The sequence below is a fragment of the Fusarium pseudograminearum genome, chromosome 3 (genome assembly GCF_000303195.2).
Source record: "Fusarium pseudograminearum CS3096 chromosome 3, whole genome shotgun sequence".
Classification (NCBI taxonomy): domain Eukaryota; kingdom Fungi; phylum Ascomycota; class Sordariomycetes; order Hypocreales; family Nectriaceae; genus Fusarium; species Fusarium pseudograminearum.
The window spans coordinates 7,416,619-7,444,250 of record NC_031953.1 but is presented as its reverse complement, the minus strand read 5'-3'; the positions used below and the strand labels follow the sequence as shown (position 1 = coordinate 7,444,250).

General features: G+C 46.8%; 14 protein-coding genes across 14 annotated transcripts, besides 4 other annotated features; 5 read left to right on the top strand and 9 right to left on the bottom strand.

The window, feature by feature from the left end:
* Nucleotides 1–311: 311 nt before the first annotated feature.
* Nucleotides 312–446: a microsatellite.
* Nucleotides 447–552: 106 nt separating this feature from the next.
* Nucleotides 553–617: a repeat region.
* Nucleotides 618–715: 98 nt separating this feature from the next.
* FPSE_03298 (uncharacterized protein) lies at nucleotides 716–2,383 on the bottom strand (the record flags this gene model as incomplete). The annotated part of the gene is made up of 2 exons (XM_009256417.1): nucleotides 716–1,364; nucleotides 1,425–2,383. The coding sequence occupies 2 exons, from the start codon at nucleotides 2,381–2,383 to the stop codon at nucleotides 716–718; spliced, it is 1,608 nt and encodes a 535-aa protein (XP_009254692.1).
* Nucleotides 2,384–3,131: 748 nt separating this feature from the next.
* FPSE_03299 (uncharacterized protein) lies at nucleotides 3,132–4,028 on the bottom strand (the record flags this gene model as incomplete). The annotated part of the gene is made up of 1 exon (XM_009256418.1): nucleotides 3,132–4,028. One exon carries the CDS (start codon nucleotides 4,026–4,028, stop codon nucleotides 3,132–3,134), a length of 897 nt encoding a protein of 298 aa, XP_009254693.1.
* Nucleotides 4,029–4,860: 832 nt separating this feature from the next.
* Nucleotides 4,861–4,903: a repeat region.
* A 39-nt stretch (nucleotides 4,904–4,942) lies between these two features.
* Nucleotides 4,943–5,908, bottom strand: FPSE_03300 (uncharacterized protein; the record flags this gene model as incomplete). The annotated part of the gene is made up of 1 exon (XM_009256419.1): nucleotides 4,943–5,908. The coding sequence occupies one exon, from the start codon at nucleotides 5,906–5,908 to the stop codon at nucleotides 4,943–4,945; it is 966 nt and encodes a 321-aa protein (XP_009254694.1).
* A 781-nt stretch (nucleotides 5,909–6,689) lies between these two features.
* On the top strand, nucleotides 6,690–8,420 carry FPSE_03301 (uncharacterized protein; the record flags this gene model as incomplete). Its single annotated transcript, XM_009256420.1, has 1 exon — nucleotides 6,690–8,420. One exon carries the CDS (start codon nucleotides 6,690–6,692, stop codon nucleotides 8,418–8,420), a length of 1,731 nt encoding a protein of 576 aa, XP_009254695.1.
* Nucleotides 8,421–8,927: 507 nt separating this feature from the next.
* FPSE_03302 (uncharacterized protein) lies at nucleotides 8,928–9,911 on the top strand (the record flags this gene model as incomplete). Its single annotated transcript, XM_009256421.1, has 1 exon — nucleotides 8,928–9,911. One exon carries the CDS (start codon nucleotides 8,928–8,930, stop codon nucleotides 9,909–9,911), a length of 984 nt encoding a protein of 327 aa, XP_009254696.1.
* Nucleotides 9,912–10,012: 101 nt separating this feature from the next.
* On the bottom strand, nucleotides 10,013–11,790 carry FPSE_03303 (uncharacterized protein; the record flags this gene model as incomplete). Its single annotated transcript, XM_009256422.1, has 6 exons — nucleotides 10,013–10,195; nucleotides 10,246–10,335; nucleotides 10,384–10,772; nucleotides 10,820–10,871; nucleotides 10,922–11,585; nucleotides 11,681–11,790. 6 exons carry the CDS (start codon nucleotides 11,788–11,790, stop codon nucleotides 10,013–10,015), a joined length of 1,488 nt encoding a protein of 495 aa, XP_009254697.1.
* A 486-nt stretch (nucleotides 11,791–12,276) lies between these two features.
* FPSE_03304 (uncharacterized protein) lies at nucleotides 12,277–12,796 on the bottom strand (the record flags this gene model as incomplete). Its single annotated transcript, XM_009256423.1, has 2 exons — nucleotides 12,277–12,463; nucleotides 12,522–12,796. The coding sequence occupies 2 exons, from the start codon at nucleotides 12,794–12,796 to the stop codon at nucleotides 12,277–12,279; spliced, it is 462 nt and encodes a 153-aa protein (XP_009254698.1).
* Nucleotides 12,797–13,166: 370 nt separating this feature from the next.
* FPSE_03305 (uncharacterized protein) lies at nucleotides 13,167–15,212 on the top strand (the record flags this gene model as incomplete). The annotated part of the gene is made up of 4 exons (XM_009256424.1): nucleotides 13,167–13,350; nucleotides 13,395–13,419; nucleotides 13,467–14,033; nucleotides 14,081–15,212. The coding sequence occupies 4 exons, from the start codon at nucleotides 13,167–13,169 to the stop codon at nucleotides 15,210–15,212; spliced, it is 1,908 nt and encodes a 635-aa protein (XP_009254699.1).
* A 259-nt stretch (nucleotides 15,213–15,471) lies between these two features.
* Nucleotides 15,472–15,881, bottom strand: FPSE_03306 (uncharacterized protein; the record flags this gene model as incomplete). Its single annotated transcript, XM_009256425.1, has 3 exons — nucleotides 15,472–15,517; nucleotides 15,714–15,739; nucleotides 15,786–15,881. 3 exons carry the CDS (start codon nucleotides 15,879–15,881, stop codon nucleotides 15,472–15,474), a joined length of 168 nt encoding a protein of 55 aa, XP_009254700.1.
* An 819-nt stretch (nucleotides 15,882–16,700) lies between these two features.
* Nucleotides 16,701–16,786: a repeat region.
* Nucleotides 16,787–17,849: 1,063 nt separating this feature from the next.
* On the bottom strand, nucleotides 17,850–18,629 carry FPSE_03307 (uncharacterized protein; the record flags this gene model as incomplete). The annotated part of the gene is made up of 1 exon (XM_009256426.1): nucleotides 17,850–18,629. One exon carries the CDS (start codon nucleotides 18,627–18,629, stop codon nucleotides 17,850–17,852), a length of 780 nt encoding a protein of 259 aa, XP_009254701.1.
* Nucleotides 18,630–20,362: 1,733 nt separating this feature from the next.
* FPSE_03308 (uncharacterized protein) lies at nucleotides 20,363–20,723 on the top strand (the record flags this gene model as incomplete). Its single annotated transcript, XM_009256427.1, has 2 exons — nucleotides 20,363–20,448; nucleotides 20,504–20,723. The coding sequence occupies 2 exons, from the start codon at nucleotides 20,363–20,365 to the stop codon at nucleotides 20,721–20,723; spliced, it is 306 nt and encodes a 101-aa protein (XP_009254702.1).
* A 92-nt stretch (nucleotides 20,724–20,815) lies between these two features.
* On the bottom strand, nucleotides 20,816–22,171 carry FPSE_03309 (uncharacterized protein; the record flags this gene model as incomplete). The annotated part of the gene is made up of 3 exons (XM_009256428.1): nucleotides 20,816–20,941; nucleotides 20,995–21,300; nucleotides 21,350–22,171. 3 exons carry the CDS (start codon nucleotides 22,169–22,171, stop codon nucleotides 20,816–20,818), a joined length of 1,254 nt encoding a protein of 417 aa, XP_009254703.1.
* A 1,094-nt stretch (nucleotides 22,172–23,265) lies between these two features.
* On the top strand, nucleotides 23,266–24,638 carry FPSE_03310 (uncharacterized protein; the record flags this gene model as incomplete). Its single annotated transcript, XM_009256429.1, has 2 exons — nucleotides 23,266–23,651; nucleotides 23,702–24,638. 2 exons carry the CDS (start codon nucleotides 23,266–23,268, stop codon nucleotides 24,636–24,638), a joined length of 1,323 nt encoding a protein of 440 aa, XP_009254704.1.
* A 234-nt stretch (nucleotides 24,639–24,872) lies between these two features.
* On the bottom strand, nucleotides 24,873–26,167 carry FPSE_03311 (uncharacterized protein; the record flags this gene model as incomplete). The annotated part of the gene is made up of 2 exons (XM_009256430.1): nucleotides 24,873–25,802; nucleotides 25,853–26,167. The coding sequence occupies 2 exons, from the start codon at nucleotides 26,165–26,167 to the stop codon at nucleotides 24,873–24,875; spliced, it is 1,245 nt and encodes a 414-aa protein (XP_009254705.1).
* Between the last annotated feature and the right edge of the window lie 1,465 nt (nucleotides 26,168–27,632).

Below are 27,632 nucleotides of genomic sequence, written 5' to 3'. Positions count from 1 at the left end.
CGCTACATTTCAGTGTTCTCGGTGCGGCTCATAATGCACACAAGCATCGTCGCACCTCAGCTTCTAATATATATGTGTATAGTAGATTCCAAGGCATGTGCAATGCTTCATCGCTTTTCTATTCCGTTTCAACTTTTTCCCGCTTTTCTTTTCTTCCACTTTTTGTACTTTCGCTAGCCAACGACTAGCCGAAAGTTTGCTTCCTAGATCCCAACATTGAAATAATTGACCCCTTGTTGCAAAAACAGTTGACTTGGTGACCTAAAAGGAAGAGGCCTAGAAGGACGAGATGAAGGAAGAAGAAGAAGTGAGTGGTGATGGCAGTGGTGATGGTGGTGGTGATGGTAGTGGTGATCAGTAGTGGTGATCAGTAGTGGTGATCGGTAGTGGTGATCGGTAGTGGTGATCGGTAGTGGTGATCAGTAGTGGTGATGGATAGTGGCGGTCCCGTGTGAGCATTAGAGTCACAATGCTCGAAAAAGTGTAATTGAAGATGGAAACCTTATCGTCAGGGATAATTAGAGGCGACTGGCGGATGGTCGAAAGGTACGTAGACGAAGGAAGACGAAAAGGTGAGAGAAGAAGAGGAGAGGAAAGTTGAAGGAAGAAGAAGAAGAGTATTTGCCTTGTTTATGCCAACTTCGTCGGCATTAACCTGTGCTTCTTCTCTTTTCCACCTTTTCCCTCTTCTTTTCTTCCACTCATCATACCTTCGCTAGACAACGACAAGTCGAAAGTTTGCTTCCCAAATCTCAACATCAAAACGATCAACCCTTTGTTGCGAAAGCAGTTGAGACACATCCTCAGCATCCTCCATAAGCTCAAAGGAAGACCGCGCACCTTCGGTTTCTGCGTAGAAAGGTGGAACCAGTACGAAGAGCTTCAGTCTCTGCTCATCCTTGACGTAGCAGAGCTCAATCGATACCCCTTGAATCCCTGTAAACAGATTGAAGATCTTGTTGCGTATGCCAGTGATGTCGGCGCATTTGTGAAAGGGTCCCAAGAGGAAGGCTTGGAGATTGCTGAGATCACCGTTCCAAGGCTTGGTTTGACGGTCGGACTGGGCAAGGAGCTTTGCGTAGATTCTTCCCTTGTCTACGTCGACGTTTCTTGGCTGAACCATTTTAGGGTGTCTGATTCGGTATTTCCAGATGGGTCCGTCCCTTATCTCAGCTTTCTTCTTGGCATCCTCCTCTTTGATGTCCAATTCGCTAGAGATCTCGTTGATGTGATGTGTTTCCCTCATTCCCTCCACCTGCTTTGGGCTCAGCACCAGTTGTTTATGTGGATCGCCAGGTATACTTGTCTCTTCTTCTTCTTCGCACGGCGTCGTAGCAACGGTCGGGGTTAGATCATTTCTGTTGCTAGAATCTTCCAAGTTAGCGAGATTGCTACCTTTCGAGTTTATTATCTTCATATCATACCTGGAAGCATCGAGTGCGCAATCACCCGGTCTTGTGAGGGCATTGGAGTCATAATGCTCAAAAAGTGTAATTGAAGATGGAAACCCTATCCCTCGGAGTGCGCAATCAGCACTCTGTGGCGGTTCTGCTACCATGGCCTCGAGCTTCTTTCTAGCATCGATCTCGTTCGCTGATTCACGCTTCAACCTTGGTCTGCAGTTTAGTTTCCGTTTACTCCTGCGGTGTTGAAGACGTGATACTGACTGCGAACCGGAAGACTCACCATCAGTCTCAACTTCGAGGCGAGCGTCGTTGTGAGAAACATTAGCCTGACCCTCTTGTTTCTGGCCAAGTAATTTCTTCATTGCTAGAACAACAAAGTCCACTTTATCGTTGATTGTCTCCAGTTCTGTTTGACAGGCTCTTGCGGACACCTCCCAGGGAACAGAATCGACTTGATCCTTCTTTTTGCCAGAAGAGGACTCGTCAATGTCTTGCGCCCCATCACCAACGATCTGTTCCCATCGCTCTTGTTCCTCAGCGTCAGGGGTCAAAGGGCCCGCATCCCAGTCCGACATACCACTGTCTTCGGCCTCATCTATCAAGGACGGCTCGTAAGAGTAGTCATGATTAGAGGCGCCAGACTGGAGATGGTAGGGAGGGGGTTGAGGGATGTAGCCCAAGTGGTACGGTGGGGCAGGGAAGGGGTTTTGACTAGCGGGTTGATTAGCAGCCACGGCCCTCTGGTGGTGATCCCAGTTTACAGGCCCAAACATCTGTGATGGGTCAGGTGTGAGGCATCGACCATCTGTATGGCCTCCCGTTCCCGGATGTACCTTGCCACAGCTAATACCTCCCTGACATAGGGGTAGACAGCCGAAATCGTCAGCCCAATGTGTTCCAATTGGTTGGAACCCGTATGGGGTTGGGATGTTCTTCGATCCCCGTTGAGGGGTCTCGTTCCATCCTTGCGTGTGCATTGTTTTGAAAAGATAATGATGCTGACGCATAGCTGGGTGTTGGTTGGCCTTGGAAGAAGAAAAGAAAGAGAAGGGATATGAGATGGGTTCTGGGAAAGGGAGCTTTTTTTATATTATGATAGAAAGTATAATCTGGTTATTTCTGTTGGAAAGTTTAGAATTAAATTAGGAGGCGTCTCTTGGTTGAGGCAAGAGAAGTTGAATACGGGATTTCTCGGACAATAAGCAGTCTGTTATACTGGGCCAGGTCTTGGTGATCGCGTCTTGTGACAGATCATGTGATTTAATTCATGGCCCGCGAAATCATCCTGGACTATACTCCGTGGAGAGTCGCATTTGTTTATCTTATATGTTCTGGTAGAAGAAGAAGAAGAAGTGGGTTGTTGAGCAGGTATTGCTTTTCTATTGTGTTGGAATGATGCCATATTTTGTGTCGTGATGCAGCGCAGCCAAAGGTATGTTTTTCTTATCGCAGAGATCAAACATTCATATTTTGCTTATTGTTGTGCTAACCACCACAAAAACACTTGATTGTTGCCTGTCTGATAAAACTTAGCGGGTGCGTGCTGCCTATTTAGAGTCGCTCTGATCCCCTACTTTTTGTGTTTATTAAAAGCTACAGTGACGTGTCCTTTCACTTCACTGGGTCAATGAACAAACCTTACGACTCTCCTCCCAGATGTTGAACTTTAAAACAAATATATAAAGGGTATCCAAGTCCAATTCTACATCTACATTATTTCCAACTTCATGCCAACGCGATTCCAGTAAGATCTCCCAGCTCTGCAAACAAGACAGTTTTGGTCTTTGTCTTTAGATCAACCGCATAAACACCACCAGACAAGTCTGTTACATATGCTTTAGATACCGTCTTATCCAATGTAAGTCCGATTGTCTCGTGCAGTCTCTTGGCCAGAATCTCTCGGTCTGACGCATCAGCCTTGGGAGTTCCGCCCACAAAGGCGCGGTTGAGGGAGTTGCCCTTTGGTGGATCGCCTCGGTCTGTCCAGTATAGTGTCTGTGTCTCCTCGTCGATCTCAAGGTCGATGGGTTCGGGTAGGTTGATGAATAAAACTTGGACTTCCGTTGGGTTGTTGATCTTGGCGCGGAAGATGCGACCTTGGCTTCCCTTGGGCAGGCCTTTTTGGGACCAGTAAAAGTAGCAATTTGTCTCGTCGACTGTGATGCCTACACACCATCGAGACATATCCTTCTTATCTTCGGCTGTTGACCCAGTGGAGACAAGGACCTCGATATCAGACCCATCAAGGTTGCAGCGCATGACCTTCATGCCCTCTCTGTCACACCAATACAGCTTTCTACTCTTTTTTGCAATAGTAAGCTGCTTTGGAGTATGGACGCCAATTGATCCTGACGCAACAATGGTTGTTCTCTCAGAACCGTTTAGCCACGATCGTTCAATAGAGCCATCGTTAGACTTGAAGGTAGGACCCATGTTTGTCCAATACATGAAGCCATTATTTTGGTCGATAGCGATGCCATCGGGCATGGTGGACATGTTGTCGAAAACTGTGTAAAGGTCGGATCCATCAGTGTTGCATGACAGAATGCGACCCTTGGGATGGGGGAAGTTGGAGAGGTCTGTATCGAGGATGTACAGACGAGGAAGACTTAGAGAGCCCATGATAATGGATGTAATGTGGTTGGTGGTGGAAGTATAGAGTTTGGTGGCTGTAAGTAATTTTCAAAGTTCAATACGACTTCTTGGTAAACTGACAGAAGAGGGGATGATATTTACACAATTCACATTTGAAGCGACTACTGGACCTATATTTAGTATGACCAAACATGGCAAATTTCCAGAATCTTTCATCATAGCGTCTTTCGGAGAAGAAGTGGATGACGCTAAAGTCGTGCTTCGTGCAAACCTCGTCCTCCGAGAGATCCGATGCAATTAGAGCTAGTTCCACTGCGGAACACATGACGTAATCACGATCGACCAAATTTTTGATCGAGATGCAGGGTAAACTGGCTGATCATGACAGGTTTTATTTAATTATTTTAAACTGTAGGCCGGAGCCCTGGTCTTCTCTACTCATAATTCTCAAGAAAGGATCGATTTAGATTCAAAACTGAAAATAATAAAATAAGTTTTTCCTAATGACTAACTTTCTCAATAAAAAAAAACACATATGTGATAGAAGAAACGTCCGCTGGGCTGTATGCACAGTAGTTTAGGCGCCTTGCCACTGCGAAGTCGAATGAGAGTTTTCAGTCACCCGATAATTTTCTAGTGGCTTGAACAAATCAAACAGCTTTACTTCCATTTGACTTTAAGTCTAAATGACACAGAACTGATTGATAAGGGAGGATCTGGAGGCATACTTTACTCAGCAAGTTAATATTGTCAAGTATTGTAGAAGATTACAGTACTGAGGTATGACATTTGAGTCACGCGGTATAATAAAATGACCACGTAGGCAAAAGTAAGGCAATGGTGAAAGCAGAACTACTTCATAATTAAATTCAATAAAAATATTATAATTTAGTAAAATTAATCTAGGTGTTATCTGCCTTCAATAATAAAATCTCTTCAAATCATATGTCCTTCACACCCTTGGCATACCCATCCCAGTCTTTCCTAACATTCAACAGTCTAACAAGTTCCTCATCTCTCTGCTTGACCAAATCCCCATACCCTCTCTCGTCGATCGCGGTTCTCGTTCCCTCAATCCACTTGGTCTTTAAACTATCATCAACGACCGGGTTCTCTGGTGCATACCACGTCTGCAGAGGCCCCAGCAAGTGATCCGCAAAATGTTCGATTCCACCCTCTCCACCGCCAAGATGGAATAGAGTGTTGGGTCCCATGACGCCCCAGCGTAGACCAGGCCCGTAGGATACAGCGTCGTCGATGTCTTGTACGTCGCAGACGTCTTGTTGTAGGATGTGGAAGACTTCTCGCATGACGGCTGCTTGGATACGGTTGGCGACATGACCGGGAACCTCTCTCTTTAAGTGAATGGGTTGTTTGCCCATGTCTTCGTAGAATTTCATGGTACGTTGAATAATATCTGATGAGGTTTGGTTGCCGCCGACAACTTCCACGAGAGGGATGAGATGGGGTGGGTTGAACGGGTGTCCAACAACACATCGTTCCGGTGACGCAGCAGTAGTCATACCCTCTTGAATAGAAGAGCAAGTCAAACCGCTAGAACTTGTCGCGATAATGACTTGACTTGGAAGCATCTCTCCCATATCCTGAAAGAGCTTTCTCTTAAAGTCGATTCGTTCAGGGCCGTTTTCTTGTACGAAATCGGCATTTTGTAAAGCCTCGCTCAAGGTGGTTGTAAAGACGACATCTTCAGGCTTGGCGTTGTTATTCTTGACCAAGCCGATTGATGAGAGTACAGGAAGAGCGTCGCGGATAAAGTTGCGGAGATATGTCTCTGAGGCAGGGTTGATGTCAAAGGCCTGGACTTTGAGGCCTTGGGCGAGGAAGAGTGCTGACCATGAAGCGCCGATTGCGCCGCAACCAATAATGGCGACAGTATTGATCGACATTGTGATAATAGTGATAGTGAGATATGATGAACAAGACTTGACAAGACTGTCTTGATCCCGGATGTAATGCTATTTATCTAATCTCTGGATATGGCAATCAAAATCCCATCACCTTTTCCTATCTCGCCCTCTCTTAATTCCGCATATTCCCACATCGCGCTTTCGGCATTTAGCAATCTCATCTTCGTCATGCGTCGGTAGTTCAGACAACCAAGGGGAACGCGATGACATCGGCTGGCCCCAAAGTACATCGGATCGGCATCCGAAGTCTAAACCAAGTTTTCCACGTGGAGGCAAAAAGACTTCGTTCCTGATCAAATCACATCTCTTCAACTTGCATCGTTTTCCAGAAAAATTCTATTACTAGCGTCTCCACTCTGACGTTGAGATGTGCAGGAATTGTTTCCGCGGTTGAGCCTCATGTTGCATTGAAGTATCTCCACATCGATACCGTTGTCATGTCCACTTGTTTCCGCTCGCGCTCGCGTTTTGATAGTAGCGAGTTTGTCTTCTTCCGATTAATCCGGCAGAGATGATGCAAGTGCCGAAAACACTTGGAGAAAGACAATTGGAGATTGTGGATATAATTCTCAAGGCGATGCATCAAGGGTTTCAAGTTGCATAAATACACTCTGTCGCTCGGTAATCTTGGTATCAAACATCTCTACATATAATACATTCCAATACCCTATCAATCTGATTCCATTGTCTAAACACATACTCTTTCTTATTTATATTATCAGCAACAACACACATCTCATCTCTACTTCACATCCACATCATGTCTCAGGAATCAAGAATTCCCGACGTCTACGGTCCCGGCACCCATACCGACCGCACCTTCACCCCCGTCCCAGAAGACACAAAGCGCATCTTCCGCCTCATCGCCTCTCAAACCCCCGGCTTCACCCAAGATGAGGAAATCCTCTCCAAAGTCAAGTTCGAGGGCGAGTCATTCCCCGTGATTCCCGGTCCCATCAAGGCCGTCTCCGTCGCTGCATCTCTACACGCCATGGCTGGTGTCTTGGCCGATGAGATCCTTACTATCCGTGGCGCCGAGAACAAAGAGCGACAAATCACTGTCAACACAACACAAGCTGGTCTTTGGTTTGGCAACATTGCTACTGCCTACGTCGGTAACAAGGATGTCCTTTCGCTAGCTGGGTCTGGAGAACTCAACGAGCTTTTGCCAAACTGGGAGCAAGGCTGGGTTGACACACCGCTCAAGTACCGCACCACAGGTCTCTATCCTACTTCTGACCCTGAAGTCTGGTACTCACTCCACGGCTCAATGAAGGCTGAGCCCGTCCTCAAGTCTATCGGCGTTGACCCCTCTGAGCCTATCTCCACCAACGAGGAAGCCGCTGCACACATTGCCAAGTCCACAAGCAAGCTCTCTCCCGAAAAACTTGAGCTCACAAACCTTCTCAATGGCAACTGCGGTAGCATCTGCTTCACTCCCAAGCAATGGAACGAGAGTGAGATGGGCAAGTCGCTCGCTGCTCACCCTCTCGTGAACGTCAAGTCTCAACACCAGGCTATTCCCACACCACCTGTCGCCTTCCCTCCCCTCGACCCATCCGACCAGCGCCCTCTTGCTGGTGTCAAGGTCGTCGAGATGACCCGTGTCATCGCCGGTCCTCAGATCGGTGCTATTCTATCTTCCTTCGGCGCCGATGTCATTCGCGTTAACCCTCCTCATCTTCCTGACATCAACATCATGCAACTTACCCTCAACGCCGGCAAGCGCACCATCGCCATTGATCTGCGCAAGCCCGAGGAAGCCGCCCTCATCAAGTCTCTCATCGCAGACGCGGATGTCTTCATCCAGGGCTTCCGTATGAACAAGATGCCCAAGTACGGTCTTGGCTTGAATGATATTCTCAAGATGGCTGGTGAGCGCGGTCGAGGTATTGTTCATGTTTCAGAGAATTGCTACGGTCCTGATGGATACTACGCTGAGAGACCTGGCTGGCAGCAGATTGCTGACGCAGCTGCTGGATCGGCATATGTCACTGGCAAGTCCCTCAAGCTGCCCAACAACGAGGTTGTGCTTCCTTCTCTGCCTGTTAGCGACATGACTACTGGTGCTCTCGGTGCTGTTGGCACTCTTCTTGCCCTTCGCGACCGTGCAACCAAGGGCGGAAGCTACGCTGTCCACGCCTCACTAGTCGCCGTCAACACCTACGCCCTCCGCCCCGACGTCGGCTTGTACTCCCCCGAGACCGTCGCTGAATGCGCCGAGCGTTTCCAATGGGCCGAGATGCGCGGCTCGCACCACGTCCTGGATCTCTTGATCACAGTCTGGAATGGCTGGAAACGAGTCTTGGGAGACATTCTTGCGGAAGATAGTGGATTCTACCAGAGCTTCGAGAACAGTGCTTTTGATGGCAAGAAGTTGAGTATTCTCAAGCCTGTTGTGAGATTGAGTGACGAGAAGAGCACACCTCGGTGGGCGACTCCCAGTGTGCCTTATGCTTATGAAAAGGCAGAGGGTGTCAAGTTTCAATAGATAGATTCAGCATTTATAGACTAGCGATTTGAATTTACTAGAAATAGATTCACTTAATTCATTCAATTTGACAACATCTCTTTTCTTCCAGTGATTGAGGTGGCGAGCCACAGTGTTGAGTGCAACAGAGTCTAACCTAAACTGTACCGAGAATTAGTTGGTAATAACTTGCTTTGGATTGGTAAGACGTGCTAAAACTCTAGTGCTTCCTCCCCGGGATAGTGTGTTGAGTCACTGTAGCTCTCGGGCCAAATTAGGTGGCGTGGTACCTTGTCTCGTCTGGAGTTGGCCCATGCAACATTCGTATATGATACGAGTAAACGCCTGTGAGTCACTGCCGGTTTCTCTTATTATTATGTTACTTCTGTAGTTTAATTGATGCAATCATGATCTATTTTCCATAACCTTTGATGCCAAACTACCACGTTACAACCAAAACTCTTTCAGTTTGCATATTTGGATCTTTACAGTTGCTCAGCCTCTTCATCAGTCAATCAGTCGAACGAAATGGAAAACACTGACGGCGCTACAACGGAGCAGACACCAAAACTGACAACAAGAGTGGCTTATCTCCGCACTATCCTCGACAAAAAGTCTATAGAAGAACATGGCGAAACCGACTGGCTCAATCTGAATTCATGGCTTTGGACATGGGTTGGGCAAAATATCCCTTGGGATCCATGGGGCAGTGGCCGTAAGAACCGCACGAAACCTCCACCAGAGCTTCTTCATCACTACATTCTCGGCTTTTCCACCGCCGTAGACCCTGCTATACTAGATTGGCTTCTTAAAAACTCCGAGCCAAAGAATGCCAGGTTATCTCGGTCTGATTTTACGGTCTATCTTTCCGCCACTCAGATGAATGATCCGAGCAACAAGGGTCTTATTCAGCGGTTAGCATCGGAAAATGTAACGGTCAAGAAGATCACAGAACCATCGGAGGAGTACACATCAGATGATATATGCGACTCAGTCATGCTCTCTGAAAGTGATTACATCCTCGACCCAACTATTCAAATCGGTCCAAGTGACTGGGTAACAACAGACGCTCTATACCGCGACTCCCTCCGCTATGGCCACCCTCAGCTCTACAGAACCGAAGAATACAGCAACTTTTACTACGAAAACAGGCTAAAGAAGAAAATGGGTGGTCATACAATGACAGCGTGCTGCTACCCACACGGCAAATCTGATCAATGGAAACGGGACCACGAAAGAGAGTGGAGGCTTTATGAATGTCCGTCTTGTGGGCAGCGCTGTAAGAGGAGTAAAGGGTGCAAAAATACAGGCGAGGACTGGGCAGCGGATCGGAATAAGTATAAGACTGCTTGGATGGAGGGAGTGGATTTGTCGGCGGCTAGACTGCCTGAGTTTGAGACAGACTGGAGGACATTGAGCGTAAATGATGTCGTTTATTATGGTGATGAGAGGTTCAAAAAATGGAATTGGAGATCCGTTGATACCTTCACGGGGGATTGGAAACGAGAGTAATCTTGGTTGTCATATTTTCAGCATCATAAACAGTAGTCTGCTTTTATAATTTATGTATTCCACACTATTTACAACAGCAGAGTGGACGAAAGCATTTTTACTTAGATTTCATGCTGACCACATCCCAAGTGTCGAAGACCCATGGCCTCCAGCTCCTCCATCTGTCCCAGATCAGGACCAACGCTGCGCTGCTGGAGGTTCTGAAGAGTGGCGTCGGTGATCTTGGTCTTGGGAATCAACTTTGTGCCTCGCTCGTCGAGGGTGGCAAGGATGTGTGCAGCAGCCTGATGATTGTTAGTAACTCTCTTGATTGATCTTAGAGATTCTAACTTACCTTGGCGTTGACAGTGAGAGTCTTGGAGTCGGGGTTGTCAATGGTGTCACAGGCTTGATGGTAGCAAGGATCTTGCTCAACAGCCGTGCCCTGATCATCATGTTAGTAAAAAATCATCAAACTAGCATATCAACTTACAGTGTGTAAGAATCCAAAAGGCTTGTTCAAAGTCTGCCAGAAGGAAGCATAGTCACTTCCATTGGTGAGTACAGCAGGTGTAGTCTCAATACCCTTGCTGGTGAAGTAATCAATGAAAATCTTCTCGGTCACCTCTGAACCCTTGGGGGCCTTGGATCCGTGAGAGCTGCCGTCGGTATCAGCGACGCCGAAGAAGCCCTTGGCGACCATATCGAAGTTGAGATAGACGAGGAGGTCGTTGACGTCCTTGGTAGCAAGGTTGGATGTGTAGAATTTGCTTCCCAGTAGGCCGTTCTCTTCGGCGCCCCACCAGGCGAAGCGGATCTTGTTCTTGGTCTTGTACTTGGAGAGAGCGAGGAAGAGTTCGAGGATGAGAGAAGAACCGGAACCTGGGAATATTAGCTTGGATGCGGCTTTGTGAGAAGAAAAGGCGTACCATCATCGTTGATACCGGGGCCAGCTTGAACACTGTCAAGATGAGCGCCGAGCTATGAGATAATTAGTCAAATGTACCTCCGATTAAGAGAAGTAAACAAACCATGATAACATTGCGGGGATCACCACCCGTAGTCTCAGCAATGACATTCGTTGTAATCCTCTCCTCAATAGTCTGCGACTGTTGGAAGTGAGCCTCAACCTTCTCGCCAGCTTCAATCCTCTCCTTGAGCTTCTGTCCATCAGCAAGGTTAATGAAACCAGCAGGAACGTGCTTCTCGGGGTTAGGCGCGCTGAGCGAACCAGCAGTGACATTAGTCGACAAGTCATGGTAGATGATAACAGCAGAAGCACCCGCCGCAGCAGCAGGAATCACTCTCCCGGCAAGAGTTCCACCAGTAGGACATCTAAATCGCTGCACCAGCACAATCTTGCCCTTGACGTCAAGGCCATCGTATGAAGAAGCGTCGCAACCAGCAGCGCCTTCAGGACCAAGAGCAATCTCGGCGGTGATACCCTCTGCAGTGGTAGAGGGAGAGTAGGTCAAGCCGTAGACGTAGATGGACTTGTCGTCGACTTTGAGATCAATCGAGTCGACGTAGGCAAAAAGGGCGGGGAAGTTCTGTTTCCAGACCTTGGCGTTCTTGACCTTTGATGCTCGCTTGTAGATGAAGTCGACGGAGGCATCGTAGCCAGGAAGACCAAAGGCTCTGTTGCCACCGTTGTCGAAGGCGATGTCGTTTAGAGCTTCAAGGTTTGACATGAGACTATTTATTGTGAGCTTTGTGAAGTAAAATGGGATTGGTTAATTACTTCTTAGTCTTGATGTCGCCCTGGAATTTCTTCGAGTCGAGCTTCTTACCCTTGGCCAATGCATGACCAGGAGCCAGCGACAACAAAGTCGCGAGTGTAGTGCTGAATCTCATCTTGAGGAATTGCCCTTGGATTGACGTAGAGGGGATAATTGTTCATTTTGCGGATGGGAGGCATTGCCTTGATTTATAGTGAGATGCAGATTGGATAACGTGACGCCATGAATGGCAATCGTCCTGCCCAGAAGACGCAAGGCCCGGGTATAGTTTCTGTTAGGGAAGGTCGATTCATGCCAAGAAGTGGGAGGGATGATCGATATGGAGGTACTTTTTTAAGTTGGGGCTGGGCATGGGTCTTATCGCGAGCGGTGACGATGTTGTGTGTAGACATGGTGTTTAAGCACAATGATCGGAGTAAGCCTCAACAAGATGACTGATGGACTCAATTGGCCTGAAAAGACTACACAATTATAAAGAGAACTACAGTCAAGGAAACAACTTGGGTGAGAAACAAATCCCATGTACCGACAAGTTGGACCATGCTCCGATTAGGGTTGCATCGTCTATGGGTCCGTCTGATGGTTGGAGAAAACCCCGCAAAGATTGAGTCTGCAGAGAGATAATAGCAAACTAAGGGTTATAATAATTATAGACCTATGCTAGGTCGTAATGCTCGGAGCATTAATGCGGCCATGGTGATTGCTCCTGCGGCAGCTGTGCCTAAGATCCCGGCCGTGGACGTCCCAACCTCTCCCATAGCAAATCCGTAGAGTACACTGCAGATATCCATTGAATCCGCCAGGATTCCAACCCACAGGGCTCTCCTAATATTTCTACAACTGTGTCAGAGCTCATTGGTTCTCTTATCCACAACTGCATGAACGGACTAACCTGTTCCCTCCATCACTCTCCTTCCCATCTGGTGCAGTAAACAAAAGGGCTCCGTTTATAGCTTCACGGGCACCCATCATACGCACCAGCAGCGCGTATGGAGCGGGCACATAATAACCATGCAGCGAACATGTGAGCTGTGGTGCGAAAAGACAGGCTCCGCCCGTAGCGATCCGAACGATTGAGAGAATCTTAGTAGCGGTTACGAGGGATGGCGACAGCGGTGCGGACGGTGGGAAACCTGACTGCTTTGATGATTGAGCTAAGGAAGTCATGTTTCGGGTTTTGATGGGTCTTGATACAAGAAAACGAAAATTAGTCTATACAGAAGGCCACAAAGCTCTAAAGGGTAAAGGGGCGTAGTATTGTTTTATACTGGCTTTTTCGGAGGTTCGGATTATTTAACAATCCGAATGGACTGCCAAGCGACACTAACCTCAGAGGTGCCAGAAGCGTACCACATTTTCAATACACACATAACGGTTCAACAATTCTCATATGGTGGTAACTATGATTGCTTGGTCCGTTTTAATCCCTCTGCTGCCTAATAAAGTGGGGTCTGTCAGCAAAGCCTAGACATTGTGAATGTAAACAATAAGATAATGTAGACTCGTCAAAGACTTGTAACAACTTTCCTTCAGCAAAATGGAGATAACTACAACCTACAAGAAACTCGGGAAACTGTGTCCCGGTGACAAATACCCAACGCAGCAACGAATCCTCGACAATGTCCGCATTCCCGGAACCTGTCAGTGGTTTCTGAACCATGAGACGACACAAGCTTGGTTAGATGGCGACCAACATCACATTCTCTGGTTACACGGACCTAGTAGGTGTTTCTATTCTGGAGTAGCGCATGCTAACAAGTCACAGGTACAAGTGGAAAAACATTTCTCAGGTACTGCACACAAACACGTCTTGGAATCAATTCTAACAACCTCCAAGTTCAAGCCTAGTAAACCACATTCATCACGACCAACACGAAAGTATCGCATGTGGTGTTTTTTACTTTGGGTGCAGCGATCTGCAGTATAACCTCGCCGATTACGATCTTGCATTCCGATCCATCACCAGACAGCTTGTATCCCAAACTCCAGACTCGCTCGGCCTGTGGCAGAGTATTGTCGACAATGAGGAAATGGAGACGCCGTGTTTGAACGTTTCTTCCAAGATCATCGAGAAAATTACATCTACTTTTGATAAGATAGTCGTCATTCTAGACGGTGTAGATGCGACGAACGAGTCTGGCCTGAACGACCTTTTTCATCTTCTGTTTGATGAAAAGGTAATTCCCTCACTAAAGATCTTGATTACAAGTAGACTCCCCTTTCCGAATGCAATCGACAGGACCGACCTCGGAATATCACAAATTGAAGCTCGCGCTCCCGAGTCGGATATTGCACTTTACTTTGCCAGGTACATCGACGAATCTCCTGTCAACGCCGAGGTTCCCGACCCTGCGCGCGTCAGGCTCTTTCCTTATAAGAAGTTCTTCGATCTATCCAACGGCTTGTCAGTATACTAGTCGCTGCAAACAATATCATACTGACTCTCTTTAGATATTTGCCGCTGTTGCCGCAATGGTTCAGCAACGTTGCTTCGCAACCAAACAGTGTGTTTCTCGAACTCGTCGAGTCGTGGTCACCAGAGTCGAAAGATGATGTGTCAAAAGCATTCTGCGAAGCGGTAATGGAACAAATCAAGTCCTCCAAAGACGCTAATCTCATCATGTGTGTGCTTTATCATCTCATTGTCATTGATAAGATGGGGTATCTATTCACCGTCCCAATGGCGTATGAAGCTCTTGATGCTTGGGGTACCACACGACCAGATGGAAATCCATTTACGGCCTCCGAAATCCTGAAATCTTGCCAAGGATTTATCTTTCTGAACGACAAGAACCAGACCATAGTAATGCGATCTCCACTGTTGATGGAACACCTTCGCACTCATGTGCTCACAAATTTTCACCATCAGGTACATACGAGAGTTACCATGAAGTATCTTTCGAAAGAAGACTTTGCGAACGGGGCCTCTAAGTCTTCTGCGGAATTAAAAGAGAGATTCCGGGCTCATCCATATCTTTGGTTTGCAGCCAGAAGCTTGTCGCCCAACCTCACAATGGGCGATTGCTTCGAATCATACTTCCTGGCCTTGACTACTTCACAAGGATCCATCGAGTCTTACCAACAAGCTTCTGAAGCATGGCCATATTTAGATGACGAATCCTATGACGAATGCGAAAGGTCATGCGAACGATGGCGCTGTTACACGACAGGCTATACTGCGCTTCATCTTGCAGCAAGTTTAGGAGTCGCCGATGTGATGGTACAAAGACTCGTCAGCGATGGGGCTCATCTTGAAGCACGAGATGGGAGTGGTCAAACAGCATTGCATGTAGCAGCGGGCATTGAAGAAGAGTCTGTTACTCTCAAGAATCTGTTGCTTGCAGGTAGTGATGTGGCTGTCAAAGATAGAGATGGTTTGACGCCTTTGGCCATTTGTGTAGTACATGGGAATTTGGCTTCGGTCAAGTTGCTTATTGAGTATGGCGCTGATGTGAGTACTCTCGATGAGGAAGATCTTGCAGAATGCGCGAGGGAAAAGCCAGAAATTGCCCAGTTCTTGGTTGAGCTTGGTATTGATATGCCAGATGTAGATGAAAGTGACGACGGGAGCGGAGATGATTAGAATCCTCAATGGGTGGAAACTCTCCTTGAACATTTATAGGTAGAGTCTTTGAAACGCTAGAGAAAAAGTCTAAATTACGATAACACGCTATATAACCATTAAAATAACAATCCATTCAATAATCCGCTCACGTCCCAATACCCTATTATCCTTACACTCGTTTACAGTAAAAAATACACAAATTTCATGATTATCAAATCATGGTAATGTCCATCCGCTAGATATTCGACCTCTAGCTCAACAGTTCCTGTGTCGTCGATTATTGCTGGTAGTCGTCCTGGCCTGGCTCGGTTTCGCCTTCATGTCTGGGTCATGTTAGTAAGTTGTCAGTTCACGGATGACTGTTACCAACCGTCTAAAATGTCTTTCTAATAAATCCCGTCTATGAAAACGCCTTTCGCAAATATGACATTGATATTGTGGTTCTTGGTGTGAAGTTTGATGCCGTCTGTCATTATTTAGTATTTCGACTCGCCGTTGCAGTACTGTTGAGTAAATTACCTCAAATGTTCGGCTCTAGTATACACCTAACACATTCAGTATTGATCTGGGTCTCAAGTTCGTGTCTCTTACCTTTTGACATTCTGTGCAGACGTGAACAGGTTTCCCCTTTTTCGCTTTGGACACCTTTCCATTTGGGGTTAATTGAGGGTCACTGTAGTCGCTCATTGTGTACGAAAAGAAAACAGATAATAAAATGAAAAGCAAAACGCCAACTGGATAACGAGACCTGTTCAAATATGAAAAAACCAAAGGATCATTTATCTTATGTCCAAAATCCTCTGGCTCCTTTGTCATTTCGCTTCGTAATTCCTCTTTTTGTTTAAGCCACCCGCGTATGTATTATTATGGGATTGAGGCTTTGAGCTGGGCATGACGAATCCATCCGGTTGGTCCTGACGATCACAAAAATAGCTCGCCAATCAAAAGCGGGCGTAACGCGATCCCGGTACGAAATCTCAGCCCCCCGGAACAGGAGTGACAGCGTATGAATATTGGTGGGGGCTTTGCTTTTGCTGACATGGAAGATGATGCTGGTAGGTTGAGTCAACTTGGCGTTTACTGCATTGGGTAAATGACAATAGTCTGGACCGCGGAGGCCGGTGGTTTCCACGGCCGATGTGTAGCTGAAAAGGGATATTTATTCGATGACTGGAGTAAGACATTGGACAAGCTGACTAGTCATCGCTGCATGATAGTCAATGGAATGCCGTGGATCACTCCCTTCCATAAGCTGAGTGACTGTACCGCGTTGGCTGATGAGATCTCAGACCTAACCCAGTAATGAGATGACAACTAAACAATAGTTACATGTATTCACATCAACAACCAACACATGGATGATTTGGTCACAACAATGAGTCAATTGAGCTGCATGCCAACACTTTGTTCTACTCCTCGCCTCCATGAAGCGTGACAGTAGCATCAACTTCAACAACAACAACCAGCGTAATTGGTTTAGTGGTAAAATTCTCCGTTGCCAGTCACTATATTATTTATTAAATTTAATTAAATTTAATATTTTTATTTTTATTTTTTATTTTCTTTCAATTAATTAATTTATAGTATTAAATCTCTAGGGTATTATAGGTTCCTTCGGAATCCATAATACCCTAAACTAAACTGGGTTCGATTCCCAGATTACGCATTTGAACAGCCTCGACGGTTGAAATAATCTTTTGCTGTTTTTTCTTTTTCTTTTTATTGTCGTGGTGTTGAAGTGTAAGAAACTGTTTGGAACATCAAGTCAGCCTTGCTGTATAAACCTAGTAGAACCTAGCGGGAGGAACAGTGGGGTCGGTCCACTGAATTTAGTTCTCACAGCACTAAATTTAGAAGGTGCCCACTAACGTCTCAGCCCTGGAAATGGGCACTCAACCTTGTCCCATAACAAGGCATTTGGAACCTTGGTATTGATTCCATTCCATCGACGCGACTTCATCTTACAGTTTCTGATCCTACAGCAATTGTCTTGTTTTTCAGTCTGCTTCGCCACCAGGGATTACATGACTCTGCTGTTGTACATCTAGCAAGTAGAAATAGGTATCCGTGAGCAAAAGTAAGTAACTTCAGTCAAAAGTGAGACCATGGGATCCGAGCCAACAACTTTCTCTCGCCAGACGCGTATTCCACAATCCGCGGCCTCCATTCAGTGTCGGTATGCTTGTACATCTTAATCATCGTCTCTTTTCTCTTCTCGACGCCAAGAACCAATGGGAGACACCGAGATGCACGGTCGGCCTACTGCATGGAAATGTTGCAGGTATACAAGCGAAACCCTCTTTGGCGAACAAAGCTTTCGATAGCCACGTTTTTTTCGCAAGAGACACGCGTTGTAGTCGTTGGCCAACATTTGAGGCCACCGACGCCACCGACGCCACCAACAGTCCTCGCATCATTCTTCCATATCCTTATCATTTAGTAAACAGTGATTCAACTGTATTCAAGCGTGGTCTTGCCTCCATCACCTTCCTCATGCTCCCATTTATGGTCGTATTCTTTCTCGGACATCGGGGCATAGCTGAGAGCTCCCACAAATATGAGTTCTGAAGATCGATCAAAAATAATAGGTACGGATATCTAATCACTAACATAGGTATATCCAACAGTAAGACTAAGCGCCAGTATCTGCTTACATCAAGCAAGCTGGTACCCACCATCAATATTAACAATAGAGCCAGTGATGAAGTAATTCTTCATGATACCCAGGTACGCCTCGGCCAGATCTTCCGGCTGCCCTATTCGCCCCAAGACCGCCTTGCCGCGAATTTCATCCATCACCTCTTCACCCCACATGCCAGCCAACTGATCAAGCAGCTCCGTCTGTACGGCTCCAGGGTTGATCAGGTTCACTCTTATCGGCTTCATCTCCAAAGCCAGGCTCCGAGCCAAGGCATCTTTGGCCCCTCCGAGGCCGTCGCGTACGCTATAACCTGCCACGGGTTTATAGGTGCCCAAGCCGCCAGTCAAGGTGTACGAAGACGTGTGAGACGCTTCAAGGTATTGTAGAGATAGCTTGGCGATAATGACGTCTCCAACTACACGGGCTTGACAGATGTTGAGAACATCCTCTGCGGTTGTGTCTTTCAAAGCTAGTGGTGATCTCATTTGACTAGCAGTGTTGACGACGTGGTGTACCTTGACTTGGCCGTTGTTTGTAGCAAAGTCGAATAGGTTTCGGACATTCGTTTCGACATCGGGTGTAGACAAGTCGCAAACATGCCCGCGAACCTTTGATAGGTCGTCGGCAGCTGGCTTTAGTCTTTCAATGGCGCCATCGATCTTTTGTTGTGAGCGGCCGGCGACGATGACACTGGCGCCATGTTCAACGCATGCTTTGGCAACGGCAAAGCCAATGCCGGACGTACCGCCGACGACAACAACCAGCTTATCCTGGAGTTTGTTTGTTGGAGACATTTTATGTTATGAATTCAGAGGCAAGTTGGGGGTTTGATACTGAGATGATAAAGCAGGTTAGAAGAGGGGCAGCATTCGAGAAACGCACATGTTCATTACACATAGCCATTTCCATGTGTTACGTCCCACCTGTGGTTTCCCCTCAAAAGCTTATGAACCCGCCAGGTTCCTGTTCCCACCTATGAATTCGCATACCTTGTAGCTGGAATCCCAATTCTAAAGCCTGATATTGAGTCATTTAATCATAAAGATTGCGGAGTTTGAAGATAATTCTGAGGAACTGATTATGATCTGATATAGTGGGCCACATTATTTGCATCCGATTGGGTTTAAATCGTCCGTCAATAATGTTGTTGGTGATGTTGGTACCAACATGCATAAAGTCCGCTCAAACAGGCGGACTTGTCAAACCTTATGATGTGAGGTGACCCTCCATTTGATCAGTGCCGGGTACCCGGATAGACAGGGCATTTGAAATGTGAACCTTATAGAGATAGAAAAGGCTGTTAAGATTATTAACAGACTTCACAGAGACTTGGTCAGCATGTGTAAGCCCTTTGGTGAGGAACCGGAACAAATCAAGCAGAGGCTTGACTGCAAGCTAGGCAAGGTCCAAGTCGCTCGTACTAAACTCAAAGTACTGCTGATGCGGTTTGGAACAAGACCCTGCTATATTGCCAGGCAACTGCTCGTTCAAAGATCATGCGCTCCATCCGGAGGGCTGGAGCAACTGATCAAATGATGGATTCTGTGAATCCGTCAGGTGAGATGTCGGGTTTGGATTTGGTAGATGACATAGAGAATAGTCTCATGGCTAACATTGAGGAAGAATGTTGTATAGCTCCTTCACGTTCCTCTCGGTTCGCGTCATTCTAAGCTACCCTCTGCGAATAGGCATGGAGATTCTTCAACATTGAGATATTTATCGGGTACCTGCATTAGCCATAGCCACTATTCTACTATTTCTCATCACTCTCTAGATATTCAAAGGTTTCCAAAATAGCAGCTATCTAGTTCCTAGTTGTATATACGACTGTGAGGTTCGTTATCCTAACTGTTCTTTAATATAATCTGTAACAGCCTCATGGCACCAAACAGCGATTCAGCGCTAAGCAAAAGGTGGAATTAGCAACCCAATTGAGCGAGCTTGGGCCTGAAGATAAGGTTTCCATCATAAATCATACCTTTTGAGCATTAGAGCAAGCTTGGACATGATGAGAATCCACTGTCCATGCGGATTGTCAAGATATCCATGAGAAAATGCCTTCGTGTAGTTATATGGTACTAGTAAGTAGATTTAGCTCACCTATGCATTGCCAGAACTTACCAAGTTGTGGTAGAAGCTCGCGTTTGCCATGACTCGGCGGACTCCTCGGCCTCACGCACGAGCCGAGGTCTGGTTTGACCGCTAACGGACACGAGCCATTATGGGCAAGCCCCGGCACAAAGTGGATTGAATGTCGCCTCCAAGGTGGAGATAGCTTCATCATAACGGCCTGTCAGTCGCTCCGTCGATACCGAAGCGGGGAGACTATGCAATTTCTGTCATGCAAACACTGTCGGCATTTCTGCCATCTTCTTACCATCTTACTAATCCAGATAGTAGATTCTTGATCTGTGCAACGTAGCTCGAGAGATATTAAACACCGACCAGTCCTCGCTGTTCTCTCATCACTCAACTCATTCTCTATACCAACACTTATCACCCCTACATAAATACCTCATCCAACACAATGGCTACCGTCATCATCCAGTACCCCAGCGGCCACGACTTTGATGTCGACTACTATGTCAAGACTCACATGCCTCTTGCCGAGAAGTAAGCATACCCTCATGACCAACCACGAACCCAGATGCTAACAACGCATCGCTAGGACATGGAAAAGCAAGGGTCTCCAGAGCGCCCAGGTCATCAAGCTCGGCGGTGACAGCCCTTACCAGCTCTACACCATCATGAAGTGGGAGAGCATGGCTCACTTCCAAGCTGCTGCCACTGCCGAGGACGCCAAGAACCTTCACGACGATGTCAAGAACTTCACTACCGCCACTGCTGAGTTCCGCGTTGGCGAGACCATTGTTGATTCCAAGCTGTAAATTATTATCAATCTAAATACCCAATACTATTGATACCTGCTACTATAATCTATCTATACAATGTGATCCCTCACGTCTTTCTGATCTCATACTCATGACTCCTCCGCCTTTGCGTTCAATTGTCTTCTTGTCTGATTGACGTTCAGATCCTCATCTTCTTTCTTGGACTCTTTCATCCATTCGTAATCGCCCTTTTGAGCCCAAATGACAGACAATCGCTACCATAATATCAGTCACGGCACAAGAGATATCAAATGACAGATGGACTTACCTTTCCCAATGTCAACTTGAGTGTGTTCTCAAAGAAATGAGGGACGTATTCGACCTCAGCTGGGCTACCTTTCATGAGTCGCAGTAGGTTATTGACCACGATATCGATCTGCATGATACTAGCTCGAGCTTGCTTCGGACCACCAGATTGGGCCACATCGCCAAGAGCAAATATGTTCTTTTTCGATAAGGGCAGATTCTCAACTTGGAGAGTCGGCCCTACCAAGATCTCGCCACTGGAAGCGATACTCTTCGGGGAGTATCCTGCCAGTAGTTCGGATCGTGGACGAAGACCTGTGCAAGGGATCTGTTGGAAAGGTCAGTAATAATTCTAAATAGTTTCTAGTCCAACATACCACCAAGTCCCAGGTCCTTTCTTTTCCATCGGCAAGGGTAAGACTGGTCTCTTGGACTCTTTGTCCAGCATCATCTGGATAAGGCGGCCTCTCGCCCAGCAAGATTTCGATATTCTGCTTCTTGAGAGTTGCCATGACATAATCATGAAGCTTGGGTCCAAATCGAGGAAGTAGCCGTTGTCTAGAGTGAATGAGCGTCACCTCTTTACCAGGATATCTCTCTCTGATTTCCGTCACCAGCTCAATTCCCACGGCTCCTCCTCCAATTACAGCAACTCTGTCCGCCTTGCCGATGCGCTGTTGGAAACCTCTGAGTTCTTCAATGCCGTCACTCTTGTTCTTGGATACCAGCCGTGCTGGTGGTGGCTGTGCAGCGCCTGTTGCAACGATGAGGTACTCATAAGGCAAGGAAATGCCATTAGCTGTGTTGACGTGTGACTCTGTCACGTCGGTAACTTGGTCACAGTAATGGTGAAAGATGCCTTCGGGGGCTCCTTTGGCAAGGTTCTCGTACGAGATGAAGGCGTGATGCTCTCTTCCGGAGAAGACGGTATTGCGAGGAAAGGCAAAGGCGTAATTGAAGTGAGAATTCATCTCAATGAGTATTACCCGATAACCCGAAGGGACTGTGTGAGAAAGTTGTTGAGCAAGAAGCGATCCTGCAAACGAGCCACCGACAACGACGACATTGCGTGGATCTGGGGTGGAGCGGTATGTATACCGATGGACGATTGCCTGTCCTTTCTGGACCGTTTGCTTTGCAATGAAGCCTAGAACGGTCTTGAGGATATCCCAGTAAATGTCCAAATCATTCAAATTCATTGTCACGATATTGGAGGGTAATGATGAGGACTGTACTAAAGAAACAAAAGTTGGGAGGGACTATTTAAGGAGAAGATCTGATAAGGTGAGGTGGGATGATTGAGAGAAGATCTGATAAGATGCGGCGATTTGAATGGTTCCCAAGTTCCGAAACTTCCGTGGTGTCGTTCGGAATTTTGACGTCTACTCTATAGACCGAGGCCGAACCCGAAAATCGTCATGGAGTTAAGCCTGAATGAGCCAATAATGTCTCTCAGCTGCTTCAACTGGGATTAGCTCATTACTAGGCTCGGACTTTAAGCATTTGCCGCTTCCGGTTGTTACCCTACACACCTTGAACCATGAACTGATGGGATAAGGATGAGTACTGTCCTATAGAGGGTTTTACTGATGTTGTTTAGCTTGACGATCTTGGCAAGTAACATTAATTGGAAAGCTGTTGATGGCCAGGGCAAATTGTTCGAGGTTAGTTTTGTCATTGCTATCAAGTCCGAACATACTAACCATCATGGTCAAGACACGTCAACTCCAGGTAGGCTAAACACAGCGACCATGTACATAGAAACCATTCAAACTTCAAAAGTGCCATATCTCATCCTCAATAGAGAACTAGATTAGCCTGTTTAAGCTTAATCCCTTTTAGACTCAGTAATAAATCATTCCTACTTACTTAAATCGGGACAAGTCAACGACGGGCAAACATCCATTTCACTTGCGCTAAGCGACTCACCAACTTCTAAGTTAGCAGCCGTTTAAGCTTAGTTCAATCGGTAGTGGACCATGATTTGTTGTACAACACCTGTTCAGCCCAGTCTATCCATACAGTTTGAGCTGAGCTGACCCAAGTCCCCTGACTAAAATTCGTGGCTTCAAGCTTAAAAAAGTGCTATTGGCAATTATTGACGGGCTAGTGAGAAATAAGAAATTCCGTTATTGTTTTGGTTCAACTAACAACGAGTTTAATTTTATTTTCGACCATAGGGCCTGGACTATCAATCTAGCCTCTCACTCTAAGAAACTACTTCAAGCAAATCCCTTCCTTTCCCTTTTCCTCTTTTGTGGCTGCCATTCCTTTTCCCTCATTATCATTCAATATGGGTGCCCAAATCTCTGTCGTATTGTCCAACGACGTTATACAGCTCGCCAATGCCGTCTTCAACGGGCCTGGCGTTTCGGTAGTTGGCGCCTCACTGAAGAGTTACTATCAGGTCGACACCATAACTTATAACAAGGGCAGCGCTGGCACATTCACCAATGGACCCTTTGGCATAGGGTCTGGGGGAATCCTGTCAACTGGCTGGATCAGCGACGCAAAAGATTCATCTGGTACAATAGACCACGATACGGGTACAGACGGATCGATATACTGTGGTTCAGGCTCTACCACAAACGGCGCTGTTCTTTCAGTTGAGATCGTCGTTGGCCAAGGGTATAACGGGTTAGCAGTTGAATTTGTGATTGGTACCGCGGAGAATCTACAGTAAGAACTTCACTGTTATCTTATTCGGCATTAGCTAACGATTGACTTAGGGAAAATGCGGACACTATAGGCATTTACCTGGATGGCGTTCAGTATGCGGTCGATACATCGAACAACAGAATCACTGTCAACTCTGAATATCTCCAGCAACCACTTGGCGTAACAGACACCGAGTTTGTCCGCTCGACTATGTATGATCACTCCTCACCACTTCTCCTCATGGGTCTTGCGGCTTCCCCGGGTCGACATTCAATGGTCTTTGCTATTTGCGACGCGAACAACGGACAGAAGGATTCAGCTCTTATGATCAAGGCTGGAGCGTGTGTTGACTGTGCTGGTGACATCAAACTGAACTATAAGACGACTACCACCACGGTTGGCTCAACTTCATTTGTTTCTACCATCAAGCCTTTCATTACAAACTCCGGAACCGTCGTTTACGGTGTTCCGGTAGAAGCGACCACGACAAGTGAAGAGGCTTATAGCACTACAACTGCGGATGTGACTTCATATAGTGAGGAAGCTACTAGTACTACCGAGGCTATGTCAACATCCGAAGAATCCACAGTCGCCGAGACAACTACAACCGCAGATGTCGTATCTACATCCACTGAAGTATCTACGAGCGCCGAAATAGCCACTACAACTGACCTGCCCACAACAACGGTAGTGTCAAGCGAGGAGCCCACGACGACTGATGATGCCTCAACTGAGACTGAGAACACAACGACAACCGTCATGACCAACTCGGACCCAGGCAGTGAAACGTCTTCAACCATGGAGTCTGACGCGACCACTACGATATTGACTTCACAAGACACAACAGTCTCCACAGATGTTTCAGCATCTCAAGTCTCTACATCGACTGCTTCAAATACTAGCGTCAACTCGGCATCGACGACTGTTGCTCCTACTATGACTTCCAGCCAACTGTCAATCCCGGCTGCCTCAACATTGACCACTGTCAGGAAACCATGTCGCCCATGAAAGGCTTTTCTGTCAAGATAGATCTAGATTTGATACGACTAGTGTTGTTCATTGATCCTTAGCAATTAGACACCTGGCGTTTTATTAGACATATGAGTTATGGCATATTTAGATCAAATCTTGAACACTTATAATTGATCTTAGCATACTAGTAAATGTGAATGAGCTGAAATACATGTACGAAATAGTAAAGTCATTGCTAATAAACACATAAAAACCCCAACCCAAACTTCTCTACTGCACCCAGTTTCCGTTATTAGCGATCAAATTTGGTGCGCTGCGAAGATTCCCTGAAATCTTCTTCGGCGTAGCAAGCTCCTTCAACCATGCAGTGATATCTGCAACACCCTCAACTTCCACAACGCTCATCGCGTACAGAACCAAACCAGCAACATGAGGAGCAGCCATCGACGTTCCGTCCTCTGTAAAGGTATGCGTGTCAGACTTCCAGCCAGAAGAGAGAATACCCACGCCTGGGGCCATGATGTCAACCGTCTTTCCATAGTTGGAAAAGTCGGCGACAGCCCAGTTCTCATCAATAGCACCGACTGTAATGGCTGTAGCTGCAGAGCCTGGAGACTCCTTGGCTGCGTCGATTGCATCATTTCCAGAAGCAACGACAGTGACGACGCCCTTCTTGGATGCATTATCAACAGCCTTGTTGAAAGCAACAGACTTTTCACCTCCAAGAGACATGTTGATAACAGCTCTCCATGTGCGATCCCTTTTGATGATATCGTTAACCGCCCAGTTAAACGCGTCAAGGACAATAGAAGTATCACTCTCTTCACCCTTGAAGACCTTGAGAGCAAGGATATTTGCCTTCTTAGCGACGCCGTATGTCTTCCCGGCAATGACTCCAGCGACATGGGTACCGTGGCCGTCGGTATCCTTGTTGTCGCCCTTCCAGTTGGTCCAAGCGGCTTTGGCCCGTCCACCGAATTCATTGTGAGAGACACGAACTCCACCGTCAATGACGTAGGCGTACATGTCCGTGCCAGCGTAGTTGTCGTATATGTACTCCTTGAAGCCCTTCTTTCGGTGTGAGATGGTACCAAGGTTCCAGGTGGACTTTTTCTGTGTGACTTCAGCTCTCTTTTCGAGATTGTGATCTTTTTTGACGCGGGAGATCTTCCAGATGCGGTTCGGTTCAATTGCGAGAACCTTGTATCACGTTAGTTCAGTGGTCATGTCAAAGGAACATAGTCTCTTACCTCGGGACTTTGCTTGATCAACTTGATCGTTGTACTATCAAACGTTCCCGCATAACCTTGGAAGCCAGACTTGCTATCATAAGTCTTTTCAACACCAAGCTCTTCACGTTTTGTCAAGCTTCGCTTGTGCACACCGTCGACCCACTTCAGATGAGTCTTGGCCATGATGGCATCAATCTCGGGCTTGAGGGTGATAATGTAACTGCCTGGGATAATATCTCCAGGTTCAGCAGCTGGGGCAGCTGGAGCAGGAACAGCAAGACCGCATCCTAGAAAGAGGGTCACTGCCAGGGCGATGTTCTTGAGGTTGACCATGATGGAGGATGAAGCCGATGGGATGGAAAGTGGATGATTGACGAGGAAGAGCCAGGACTACGGTCTTTATACGGGTTCACCCATGGTATTACATTCCCGTCTAGCATATAACCGATCGCAATGTTATACTCGCGTAAATCATGCAAACGGGGATAGCGCGGCGCTGCTCACAATTGCGATCTACATTCGTTAGCGGGTGGTTTAGCCTCCCCACTTGTGCCTGGCTGTTCCTGAAAATGCAACCTCACTGCGTGAAACTTTGACTAGTCTTTTGATAGTCGTATCTAGAAAGCGATATGGTTGTTTCTAAGGATTGTGGCTGGTCTAGATGTGGCTGGATGATACGAAAAGGGCACCAATGCTGGCACAATGAGACACTATTGCCCTTTTGGAGGGTGGCATTGTCGGGTGAGACCCAAATCTGGCTGGCTGAAGTTGGGGAATGTAGGGCGGAGAAATCGAATTTTAAAAACGATAGACAGGTGGTACGATCAAGTCATGTCTTACGGGTCCCTGGGTAAAGAATCTAGGTTCCCGCTATGGGAAAGTCACAGGAGAAATCTTGCCCAATATGGGAAACTGCTTCCACGTGGTGTAAGACTGCCTCATTTGATGATCCTGAGAGTTAAAGATCTGCAGCGGGTACCTGCTTTACCGCAACATTCAAGGTCTGTACAGCAACACAGGACGGTTGAATCATACATTCCATCTATAAGCTCAGCTATCTACTAGACAGCCTTCTCTGCGCATGGTTACCACAGTTCATATGTTAAGTTGCTTAAACAGTTATTATTTGATAAGGAGGAGCTGAAAACTACCAGCGGCGCTTAGTAGGCGGGTCGGTAGTCAGCTGGCTGATCAGAGGCTGACCTGCAACCAGCATAAAGTTTCGATCTTGCAGCCACGGTAGTTCCCCTGCCTTAGCTTACTGGGTTTATCAGACCCACTTGCCTACAGATTATCGAGCTTAACAGAGATGGTGTGAGCCTATGGTCCGACAGGCTTCACAAGACAGTTGTCCTTCTTAGCTAAACTTATAGACTGTTCCCTGACTACTAGGTCTGGATCTTGGATAGCCAAGCATGGAGTTGGGTTTCCATGGATCGCGTTCAAAATTGTCCCATGACTTTCACATTCCAAACTATTGTGGCCACCACGTGAGGCTAGCTGGGAGTTCTGGATGCGGCTATTGAGGAAACGTTAACCGTTAGGTAGAACGCTAGCAATTCCACTCAGACGAGAATCATGCTTAAGTTATGAAAGTACCCTAGAGGCGTTTTACTATTGGTAACCGATGCCTCATACTGAAGCCGTCCTCAGGGACGCTACCCAGCTCAGGGTGTTATTGGAAAGTTTGTAATTCCCTCAATCTCTCAACGTGAAACTACCCTTCAATACGAATGAGACAAGTACTATGGTCACATGATATATTAGGTTAGTGCCTCTGATTCTGAGTACCATGCAT